Source organism: Epinephelus moara, chromosome 22 (genome assembly GCF_006386435.1).
Source record: "Epinephelus moara isolate mb chromosome 22, YSFRI_EMoa_1.0, whole genome shotgun sequence".
In the NCBI taxonomy this organism is placed as follows: domain Eukaryota; kingdom Metazoa; phylum Chordata; class Actinopteri; order Perciformes; family Serranidae; genus Epinephelus; species Epinephelus moara.
This window is the reverse complement of record NC_065527.1, coordinates 8255654-8267872: the sequence shown is the minus strand read 5'-3', so window position 1 is coordinate 8267872 and position 12219 is coordinate 8255654. Positions and strand designations below refer to the sequence as shown.

The 12219-nt window shown below is 42.3% G+C and overlaps 1 protein-coding gene across 8 annotated transcripts in view; it reads right to left on the bottom strand.

Annotated features, from left to right (window-relative positions):
* Window positions 1-1275: 1275 nt before the first annotated feature.
* phactr4a (phosphatase and actin regulator 4a) overlaps window positions 1276-12219 on the bottom strand; it is a 41031-nt gene continuing 30087 nt past the window's right edge. For 5 of the 8 annotated variants that reach the window (XM_050034618.1, XM_050034620.1, XM_050034619.1 and 2 more), the window contains 9 exons: window positions 11635-11766; window positions 10556-11132; window positions 8735-8964; window positions 6989-7151; window positions 6669-6724; window positions 3429-3490; window positions 3178-3315; window positions 2649-2725; window positions 1276-2462 (listed from right to left, as the gene is read on the bottom strand). In XM_050034618.1, the coding sequence (XP_049890575.1) occupies window positions 2447-2462; window positions 2649-2725; window positions 3178-3315; window positions 3429-3490; window positions 6669-6724; window positions 6989-7151; window positions 8735-8964; window positions 10556-11132; window positions 11635-11766 (1451 nt within the window). In that variant the 3' untranslated portion in view covers window positions 1276-2446. The remainder of the gene's footprint in view (window positions 2463-2648; window positions 2726-3177; window positions 3316-3428; window positions 3491-6668; window positions 6725-6988; window positions 7152-8734; window positions 8965-10555; window positions 11133-11634; window positions 11767-12219) is intronic. The other 3 variants (XM_050034624.1, XM_050034623.1, XM_050034622.1) reach the window with 2 other exon arrangements.

The window sequence follows — 12219 nt, the reverse complement described above, 5'->3', positions numbered from 1 at the left end:
GTCACGAAATCTGATTAACAGTGTACTTTCTATACCTGAGAACGTGCTATTAAAGAGTTAGGGTTAAAGAGACAAACACTACTGTATTACCCTTTTTCCATTCTTTCTTTTGGCCACGCCAAGTAAAGCCATGCTGGCCAATTTCTGTTTCCATTATCAGTTTAGACAGGCCGGAGATTCACCTTCTCAGAAGTAGGTCCAAAAGCCAGGCCGCCCGCCCTCAAGTGGGTAGCAGTGACGTCTCGCGGACCGCAGCCAACCCCCGACGTCCCTGCTACTACTCACCAAACAAGCATGTGTTGCGAGAATTGACTCACCTCTGTCTGCAGGAGACCAGAGAGAAAGGCGTTTTTAAAGGTCTGCGTGTTCAGATCTCAGTACGTCTGTAGCTTTTAACTGAATCTCTGTGGTTTGGAGTTTAGTTTCTCTCCTGCTTCCTGTATTTACTTTACATATCTGCTTCATTTTACTGCTTCATGTTCGCTACCAGCCGTATTAGAAGTTGTGTGAAGTTGCTGCTCGAAGACTCAACATTTCATTATTTTGCTGCTTCACAATAAAAGTTTATATGGGAGACTTTTATTGTGAAGAATCTATAGGAAATTAAATGTTATCACTGAATTAGCAGCTTTTCTTCAATAAAGACAAGTCTAATAATACGGCAGGGAGGAAAGTGAAAGCAAGAAACAGCCACAGTGAGATGTTGATGAAGAGCTGCAGACAACAGGCTCTTCCTGCACCTCTGCAAACAGCTCACCTCCAACAGGGGAACTTCTTTTACCTGCCCTGCTGTGGAAAAACACATGCAGCAAAAATAACAGGAGACTCTCGCCGTGGATCAGCCTGCTGCTTTTAAATGTCATCACTCACACAAGCTGTCATCAGTTTAAAGTAGACCTGTTGTAATGGAAATGCAAATCCCTGCTGTTCGAGGCTGACGGCCCAAACCAAACCAAACCAAGCTGATCCAGCCCATGCCTGTCAAAAAGAGGTACATGTCAGCTGCGCTCATCACACAGATCCACAGCTCTATGAGGGAAGAACTGACTCTCATAAAAGGGGGTTTGTTTTAGCCTGGAGCACATCATTGGATTTTGGCACAGAGATTGTGATGACTGGTCTGTGAATCAATCTGCACATTTTATAAAACACTGCCCTCATCTGGTCACTTTAAGGGGCCATATACTTATCATTCACTTAGAGTATTTATTTACCTGGCGGATGAAGGGATTACAAAGATGAAGACTCGGCAGACTGGAATAATCACACCATATTGAAATGAAAATCACAGGTTATTTTAATTTCTGAGTGGATTGTTCATTTATACAGTGTGCTTTGCAAAAAACCTTTTAAAGTTCTCTGTATCAAAAAAAAAAAGTACTATCACTACTTTGAAATAACATTTGGGAAATACTTTACAATTAAAACATGTCAGCATTACTGTGGATGTACAATATAAAGTCAATCAAATCTACATAATTGATCTATACAGTTGCAGCCAGCTATGGACGTGCATATATAAAGTACCATAAAACAGCCAGGAAAATAAAAATATGTACATTTTCCAGCTTTAATAATTCATTTATAAACATAGAATTAGAGGCTCCGAACTTTGTAAATTTTCTACACACCCGATTAAGGAACATAAGGTGCCTTTATTAGAAAATAATCTAGTGATATGTGCTCCATGAGAGTCACTTAATAATCAGCAAAATACAGTAAAATGCACACTTTCAGATATTAGGTTGGAATCAATGCTCTGAGGGTCGACACACAGAGCTCAAACTTGATTCAAACAGAGTTACAACTGAGTTTTAGATTCGAAACACGCTGCTGTACGAAGTCTTTCACATTTAGTCCGACAGTGTGAGATCATGTGAGGAGTAAGGCCTGTGTGTGGCACCTCTGGGTACACATTTGCAGAACCTAACACGTACACATTAACAAGTTTAAACAGGTCAGTTGGGTGTTAATGGGAACTACAGTGATCTCTTTATGTGCATAGTCTGCAGGGAAGGGAGATAATAGAAAGTGAAGGCAGGTAAAGGCATGGGGAGAGTGGTTTCCCCCGAGGGAGACAGTGTGGTAACACTCCGACAGTGATCCTTTCAGTTCAGTCTGACTGTTTCTGAACCCCCAGCAGAGGGGGAAGGGGGGGACTCTCACTCGTTCAGTGTTGGCACCAGGTACCTCCATCATGGACGCACCAACAAACTCCTCTGCAGTCTTAGGACTGCAGTATGTCTGAGAGTCAGCTGTGGGTTGAGCTGATTTGTGGCTTCTTTCGCTTTGGTTCCAGTTATCAGCGACAGTAGTGTCCTCAGCTGAAGCAGGTTAGCAGACAGTCAGTAAAAATGGACCAAATGGGCCACGTGTTCAGTCCGCAGAGAGGAGACGGACTCCTCAATACCCCGAGTCTAAGTGCTTTACTGGTCAGCATGCACAACTAAGGCCGATGGAACCTGGCAGACAGAGAGGGAAAAGGTTCAGAGGTTATTCTGGATCATTCATCGCTGCAAATGTCTTCAGAAAAAAAAAAGAAAATCAAAAGGGAAAAAACAGAACTAATAAAGTATTGATGACTCTGTTGGATGAACCTAGAGAACAGTGGATGTGAATTATTGATGGGAGCTGTATACGAGCCTCACCGGGTATAGATCCTGCTTTTTTCGTGGACCGCCATCTCCGAGCTCTTGAATTCATTGAGCTCCTTGCGGATTGCAGCCTGAGAAAAGACGTGACAGACACAGCAGGAAAGGTTTCCATTAATAGCAAGGCACAAGAGAAGAAGGGAAGTTTGTGATCAAAGCTACTTGGGTTATTTTCGACTGAGCCTAAAAAACCCCTATGTTCTCACTTTTAGTACAAATTAAACACTTAAAATATGACACTTTCAACATACGTATAATTCCTGTTCCTACATATTTTCCGAGCTTCACTGGACCAGATAATTTACTCTGTAAAACTCAGCTTAGCCATTAAACAGCGGCTGTATTGCATTCCTGGGATTCCTCCTCGATACTGAATCTGCTTGGAATGCAAATCCTCTCTGAGTTGACCACAGTAAAATACATTGCTGTTAGAAAACGTACAGGGCTTAAGCTCTCTCTTGCTAAGCCATAAGATCCTTGTTAGCATAAAGAGAAGTGTGGAGTGTGCGTTTGTGTTGAGTCTCACCTTGTCAGCAGGAGTGAGCTTGGTCCACGGCTTATCTGCTCGCCGGTCGTAGTCGTGCGCGTGGGTGCTCTCGACGTACTCATGGAAGCGCAGGATCTTCCGGGCCTGGAGCTCAGCCACTGTGGGTCTCTGGGACAGCTGGTGGCAGAGTGAGATCAGGTTAGATCTGTTTCAGGTATCAGGAAGGTCAGTTTCTACTTTATAATAATAACTGGCGAGCGTATGATACAGTTACTTCGTTGCATACTGACCTTTCTCGTGAGCCTCCGTTTGATCTCGCATCTCTCTAATCGTCGATCTGTTTCGTTCTTGGCTGCGGGGAGAAAAGACATTCCATGAGCGAGGGAAATACTGCAGCCAGTCAGGTAGATTTCACCCGAGCTGCCTTCGGCATGCCCCGGTAACGGGAATCTTTAATCACCGCCATGCTCTGCACAAGGCGCTGCATTGTTTCAGTGTGGCTGCGAAGCCTCGTCTTGGCCGAGTCATTTGAGGATAGGCGAGACACAGTGTGGTGGTATGAATCCTGGATCAAAACGTGTTGACAGACTCTGAGACGCATTATGTTAATACTTCGTTTTAGAATCCAACTTGGCATCAAAATGATGCTGCGCTGATGTTTCAACACGGTCTGCTGATTTTTCACCACACTCAGTCTGCTGATGCACCTCTGCTCATAATGTTCATGTTGTTTTAACAATACATCAGAGAGGGGGATTCAGTGTGTACACCTGGAGCCAGATGCTTAAAACACTGTGTGGATTCAGCATAGAACTCACTCAGTGGGTTGAGTTTTAAAGCCAGAGTGAAGATGCTGCTCTCATATGAAAGCATAACACTTGAGGAGCCTGTCCTAACCCTAACCCTGTGGCGAAGAGGGTTAAATAATGCTCTAAAATTGGGCTCAATTTTGGTGAGGGGAAAAGCAGCATGGTCATTTTCATTTCATTTCAGGGGTCCCTTGAATTGTAATCTTGAGATGTCTAAATGAAAATGACTTCTATGGGTGCCCATGAGTCTCTCCTTTACAGACATGCCTGTTTTATGCACGCCCCATGCTGTTTTTTGCATGCAGTATAAATGTGTTATTTTCATCTATTCTAAAAATGCAGTATCTGAATATTTCTGCAAACTGGGGTCCCTAAATAAGTCTTGGAGTTTCATAAATTGAGTGACTGGAAAGCTGATTCAATGAACCCAACTGTCTTGATGTGTGATGACGTTAGCCCCCATGAAACTTGACCTGTAGTCACCTATAGGATAATCACAGCCTCAGGAAACTTTACAACCCAAAACTAGAGACCTCGAGCATTCAGAGGATGTTTGGCCTTCATGGTACACTGACAATTAGGGGGTTTACTGGCAGTAATTCCAGAACAGAAGTGCTCGCCATCCAATCACCGAAGAATTCAATTCTTGCAAAAATCTCTCAACGTTTTTTTTTTTTTATTTAAATAATAAATCACAGCATTAATTTTTCTGTGGTTTTCTTCAAGGTACTGGTGTCTCAACATGGACTTTTGGAGGGATTTTTGACTATTTTAATTAACTCTCCAGTGGTCCAATGCTCAAATTTAGCACTAAATACAGTACAGCTATTAAAATAATAATTCTTGGCAGAGTCATATATGTACACATCAGTTATTCATTAACAAAAGCCTATCATCAACTGTGTCTACTTTAGATTATTATTATTATTTATTTTATTTTTTTTTTGGAGAAAAGGCCAGTTTATCTTTGTTAATAATACGTTGGATTCATGTTCATTTGTATTTTCAGGTTTATTCTAATTTTTGAGAAAGAAAAAAGTTAAAAAAAAATAAATAAAAAATATTAGTCAATTATTTGGCAGCCCCCTTGCAGTAACTCTGACGAACCCCTAGGGGTCATGGACCCCCCATTGAAGACCCAGTTTTTGAGTTTGAATAGGTGCCTAACCAAAACACAACGTTTATTACTTTTTTTTTTGACCCGAAAAATTTGACAAAACGTGCTAATCAGCATCTAAAAAGAATCTTCTGGGCCCAGTTGGTCTGGACTGGATGAAATCTTGTAAATGGGTCGTTAAAAAGAAAAAAAGATTCTGAAATTGGAGTAAATTACGTCATTCAGTTTTGGTTTTGACCTGGATCACACCTTCTGTGTGTATTATCCAAAACATTTTGGTTAGATTGGGATATTATTGATCCAAATAATTGGGATAATCCTGATCAAAGCAGAAGACTGGACTCAGAGCAGATTTCAGGAACAAAAAACGATTTATTTATATTTTGCACTTAATTTGTTTAACCGTTTTAGTGTAAGTAGATGAAGTAGACATTAGGCTACCTTTTCAGCCTTTCACTAAGATAAAAGGATATTGGTGCCATAAATAATCCTCCGATAGCTTTCAATATCAAACAAAAACTACATAATTTAACTTGACTTTATACTGATTACAATAACACAGTCAAAAGTGCTGTTTTCCTGCCGGCTATTCTACCTGATGTTCTTTACAAATCTAGTAGCTTACATTTGTTGTTCCATTTAGAGCAATGGTTATGTGGATTTGGTAACCTTGATATGTTTGAATCTGGATCAGTGCGATCCAATCTAATGTTGCTTTGATAAAACGGTGCAAAGGTAGAATGGATTAGCTGATCCTAAGTACTTTCGACTGGGCCCGGGTTGCCTGCTTTCAGATGTTGATTGCCAATTCTTTGTGGCATATACTGTTGACCTGCTATCTCCTCCAGACAAAAATGGGTCTACTGTAGAGAGGGGTGGAGTGGACGAGGTTGACTCAATGTTTGACAGTCAGAAGCAGGAACTCCACCAGCTATTTGCGAATCGATTAGGGGTGCACCACACTGACCTTTCAAACCGCTTCACGTAGTATAAAATGAAAAGGTCACAGATGCTGGGTGATGAAGCGAAATGAGGGAAATACCAAATGCATAACGAATGATACAAGAGTCATTACAATGTGCAACCATAATATAAAGTGATTGATGTGCATACTGCATACAAACAGCCAAAAGAAGATTAGATGCATATTTGATTCAGTCTCTCAGTTTACTTTTCCATCTTCCACATTACCATATCACATGAAGAAAAACATGTGCAAGTGTGGTGTGAAGTATGCACGACATTCTGACTGCACATATTGCTTTATAAATACAAGTTTATGTGTGGAAGGTTGAACGGTTTATACATCCGGTCCTTGGAACACTATCATTCAAATCCAGGACAACATCTCAATAAAGCAAAATCACAGCCAGTATTGTATAAACTGCTTTGTGTTTAGTGACTTTATATATGCCTGAGGCAGGAACAAAAAAAAACACATGAGCCAGGGGCTGAATGACTAATACCAACAACTGATTTCGGTGGAGATGAGGAAAATGAAGCATGTGCTTTCTGACCTTGTGGTGCAGAGGAACTGAATGCAAATAAACACACCTGAATGAAGAGTTAAGGGTGGAGGGGGCGATGGATGGAGGTAGTCTTACCTTGAAGGATGTTCCTCTGCTCCAGCTCGTCTGCTGTTGGCCTCTGACTCAGCCGCCTGAAGACACAAAACACTGTTGACTACTCATTTTTAAAAGCTGATATGGATCATTTAAAAGGAACATATTTTGTCTTGAGGAGGGAGTGTAGAGAGCCTGTCAAACTATACGAATTACACCATAAATAATGTATGGAATCTGTCAAACTGCATCAGCTGCTATATCAGAGATGGATGAAGTTAACTTGACGCATCCAATTTTACGATAAGGATGTACGTCATCCTTGTGTTCATCAGTTAACTGAATTGATGTGAGTTCTCTACCGTGTCAGTGCGGTGCCGATCTTGTTCCTCACTGCCACCCACTGCTCCCTGTTGTGCCAGCTCATGTTGTCTTGGTTCTCCTGGGCCTCCCTGTCCTCTCTCTCCTGTCTCTCCAGCTTCAGGGCTAATGTGTCCTTCCTCTTCACACGACTCGCCAGTCCACCTGTTACACATACAACGCACATTTTTATTCATTTATACATACACACTAGTGCATATTTTGTAATTTAAACACATCACAGCATCACAGTGTTCAGGGAAAAGTGAAAATTGTTCTGGACCTTCAGAAGACGCTCTTTGCCTCCTTTTAATTGGGTAACAGGCCCTCGTAAATCTGCCATTATTTCTAAGAGTGTCTTTAGTTATGAAGCTTTTTGGAAACCACTCTTAGGGTTTAGGGTAGATTTAGTGGCGTCTTGTGGTAAGGACTACAGATAGCAACCAGCTAAAACTTCTCCTGCAACCAGCTAAAACTACTTTAGTGTTTATTGTTCAGGAAGTTTTAACCATGGGCCGAATTATCCGCAGAGGTCTCTTCCTCTCAAATGTAAAGAAAAAGGACCCAGTAATTCACCTTTCTCTGATAACTTACAATCCAGATGTTTAGGAGGTTTTTACCAGCAGCCAAATGAACCCCAGAGATCTCTTCCGCTCCAAAACAAACGGACGTGGTAATTTACATCTGTACAATTTTTTCCAGCACTGTTGTTGCACAGGGGCTGCTAACTGCGGTGGTCGACACGGAAATGTGTAAACGCAAAAATGTGAATGGCTCCATCTAGAGCCAGTGTTTGGTTTATCTGTTCTGGGCCACTGTAGAAACATGGCGGTGCAACATTCAACATAGATGAGGACCCGCTCCCTATGTAGATATAAAACGCTGATTCTAAGGTTACGAAAACACGATTCTCATTTTCAGGCGATGATACACTAAAGAAAACATACTTACTATATTATATTCAATCTCCGCTGATATATTTCCCTAAATCCTACACACTGGACCTTTTAAGAAGGTTGGGAAACTGATTTTACAATCCTCTTAGCCTTAAGATGCCTTTGGGAAAACTTGGCCCAAAAATTAACAACAAATGCCCAGTCAAATTCTTAAATTGCTTTTTTCTGTCTGACCAGAAGTTTAAAATCCAAAGATACCTATTTTGTTGTTGAAATGACAAAAAAAAGCCGGGATGATTTTCATATTTTCCAGGCTGAAACAAGGAGGTGTACAGTGGTCATGGTTATTTATATGACCTTTATCAACTGGTTTATTTGCTCATCGTTACCTGATACTGATCTATGTGTCCTGTGTTGACATCTGTCTCAGACATTTAACTGCCTCACCTGTGAGTCTTTTGAGTGTTTGAATGTTGTATGGATGATATGAGGTGGGTATAGCTGCAAATGAATTTCCCTTTTGAGACGAATAAAGTTGTCTGAACTGAAAGATTAACCGGCTGACGAAACAGCTGCATTCAAACTTTTTTGAAGGTTACACTTTAAGCTCTACACACACTGACTTTTTTTTTTTTTTTTTACATAATCTGCATGTAGGAAACAAAAAGGTCTTCAGGCACTCTCAAGTATAACCAGAAATATAAGATACAGGATATTCAACTACTTGAACCACTTCAAAACTTCAAGTATTTTTCATGCTCTGAAAAGTTAAGTGGAATTTTTATCAGGGCACTTGTACCAGCGTTTCTCCGACATTACCTTCATGTAGCAGTGTAAGAAAGACCAACTTACTTGGAGGGCCTTCCTCATCGTCGTCATCTTCGTCGTCGTCTCTGTACAGGATGGGGCCGTCAGAGTCAGACTCCCCCTCGCTGTCCCCTCTGCCCTCAGGAATCACACTCACACTGAGGTCTCCAACCATGCCCCTCCTGCTGCGGGGCGCCAGCTCCAGCTGGCGAGGAGCCCTCTGAGGATGAAGCTTCCGCAGCTCCTCCTCCATGTCAAAGTCATCGTCGTCTGGCCTGTAAACGAGTACAGCTGTGAGAGAGCTGAAGGAGCTCAGACGCTCAGGTTTAGTTTTTCTCTTATGTCTTAGTGTGAGAATAAACTGCATTACTAAATGTTCTGATGTTCTGATCTGGTACAGTATGCAGCAGAGTGCCACTGGGTGCAGTCACAGCCCGGTGACAGGATAAAGCACTACTGTTTGCTGAACAGATTAACCAGGCACAGTTATACATGATTCTTTTTTGGCTGACTAAAGAGTGTTGCTCTCCTGCTGGCAGCCTTAACAGACGACCATCAGGTCAACAGACAAGGAAACAAAGTGTGGGTCTTTTTAATTAGGAATATGTCCTTAAAATTAGGCACAGCAAACCTGAGACTTTACAATAACAACAAAACTCAATGTCAAATGTTAGCTTTAAGGTCCGTGTCTTTCAAATTTCAGTCAAATAACTTTTTTAAACCGCCTGAGTTGATTTCAGTTGGCTATTGTGTATTAATAAAATAAAATTGCAATTTTCCAAAACATAAGGGGACGTCATCAACTATCTTTTGTCAAATCCACACAGTAAAACCCAATAATAATTAGTATACTGTTATGGAAGGCAAAGAAAAACAGCCATTGTTCACATTAAGAGTAAATAAAAAGTGAATTATTGCCATTCGTGTTTGAAAAAAGGCAGATTAATTGATTACCACAATGGTTGAAGATCAACTGATCAGTTGCCTAATTAAGTTTCAGGGAACACAAGTACACGTTTTTTTTCTCATATCCTCAAATAAATAACTCTTTACTTCACAGTATATCAGGATAGTGAAACTGCATCTGTCAACATCTTTCTAGTTATTCAGTCCATGTGACTACAAGTGAAAAGCCATCGTTTACTCTCAGCAAAGCCTTGACACTGCTGATGGGTGTCGCTCGCCTGAAAATACACATTCTCAAGAGAAAAAGGGTCAAACAACACGTTCCTTTCATGACACACAGCTGCGGAAATTCATATTACTGGCATCTTTATATTTTGTTGCGTAATGTCATTTGGTCGTGTTATAGTAGTTTTCAATCCACACTGACTTCTACATTCAGTGTCTCTGTCCGCAGAAGCAGCTGTCTGCCTGCTGCGTAGCTGAGAGGACAGCGGCCTGCCAAACTGCCTTAACCAGGCTGACTGACGGTAGATATATTTTTTTTTGGTCAGCTCCACTGGAAGAAACAAACAGCGTCTGTTTCTGCTGCTTCATTGATTTATTTCCCAGCCTGCTGTAGCAAGTGAGGAGAATTTGCCGCTCACAGACAGACTGAAAGCTCATCAATCAGTTATCGCTTACTAAGTTAAAAATACATGTACAGTGGGATATTTGTGGGATTTAAAACAGCTGTCTGAGCAAACTGCACGGCAATAAATGTGACAGAAATAGACTCAGAGCGTAAAAAACCCCACAGGGGACCTGTGGTTACTTTTGTTAAAGCATAAATTGAAAATGATGCCACCAAATCAGGCTGTATGAATATAACTAAATCAAATATAAACTTTCCAACAATGATTTCAGCTAAAGAAGACTCATCCTGCTACATACAATGTAATGTACATTATGTGGGACACTTACAGCCTGAGAGGTTCGATGGTGATGGGAAGAGAGTGCCGTGGGTTACCCCCCACCTCCGTGAGGAACTCTGGAGGAGACTCAAACAGCAGTGAGTGGGCCCTCTGGGAGCTGCCTGGGTTGGGCTGAGCTGGGCCGGGGCTGGCCAGAGCTCTCTGGATGAGGATGTGTAGGGGGATGGCAGGAGGCTGGCTGGGAGGCTCTGTGGTTGGGCTGGGAGGATCAGTTTGCACAGTGGGCACAGGACCAGAGGAGGAGGTGCTGGGTGGCTGCAGTGACTGAACCCTAGGAGGAGATGGAGGGATGTGTGACGGTGGTGAAGGCATAGGCTCGGTGGGGGACTGAGGAGCTGCTGCGTTTGTCTTGTCCTCGTTGTTATCTCCTTTAAGGACAGCAGGGGGCATCAGTGCAGGGGCTGAGGCTGGCTCAGTGGTGGGAGACTCTGGGACCTGACTGGGAGGAGAGGGGTCCACTGAATGGCGCTTGGTGACAGGGGTCATCCTCTTTGGTGGTGTTGGCGGCGAGCGCTTAGCGGGTGCTGGCACGATGATGACACCGCTGCCAGGCTGTGAAAGCTCAGCTGTCAAACAGACAACAACAGTAATCAATACTTGTCACACAGAGTGATGCTCACAAACATAAAGTGCAGTCAGAACATGATGCACATTCATCTGAAGCAGGGTGAAGTTAGTTCTATTATCAAAGAAGCAAGTATGTCAATCACAACTTTAACTGGGGAGAAAAGGAGGCGTTCCTGTTACTGCCAAGCTGGTTTCTGAGTCAGTGAAGGGTCACATACAATTATTATAACAAAACTGTATCAACATCTGTTATCAACATCCATTTCGATCAACAAAGCACACACGAGATGTTCATCCAGTGCTCCATGCCATGCCACGTCTTGGCAGCATTTAGAGTTTGGTTAGTTGAGCTGACAACAGCTCTGCTGGCTGCAATACACATGCACAATTCAGCACTGGTGTTAAAACAGAGGGGAGGTGTCCCTGTGCTATGATGGGGTGAATTGATGCAGTCTGCAGGCTCTGTTAGGATGGATTAACATCTGGCGCCCCGCAGGGTACCTGAGCAGGTCTGGCCAGCTCTGTGTCGCAGGTACACAGGTAAAGAAAGGTAGAGGCCAAGCTCACTCTGGCGTGTCCAGCTGGTCCAGTGACAGGGCTGCCTGACCTTAGAGGCCCTGTTCAATGAGGAAGCTGGCAAAAATGAGTGGAGATGTCAGGGAGAGGGGATGGTTTACATTCCAGAGTGGGAGAGAAATACAGTACAAGAGGGTTGTTTCGGATAATGTGTCAAGATTTGACACTGTCCAGAAGCAGAGTATACATCCAGCCCTATATGTCTAACAACCTCTGTGGAGAAACAACAGCTTCATCTCAGAAATACTTTTCTTGGTTATCCTGGTTGAATTAAAGTACTACTGCAGTGTGATTTTCCCCATTGACACATAGTTTTGTTATGCTAACATTTCCACTCTTTCATTACGGTTATACAGATCTCTCTCAGGGAATGAATCACAACAGAACTCCATTTTTCCTTGTGTCAGCTTTCTCACCTCTATTAAAAGCTAAACAGATATATTAACCAATACAGCTCACTGCAGATATTTTTTATCAGTGTATATGTCTATTATGTACACAAATAACAAA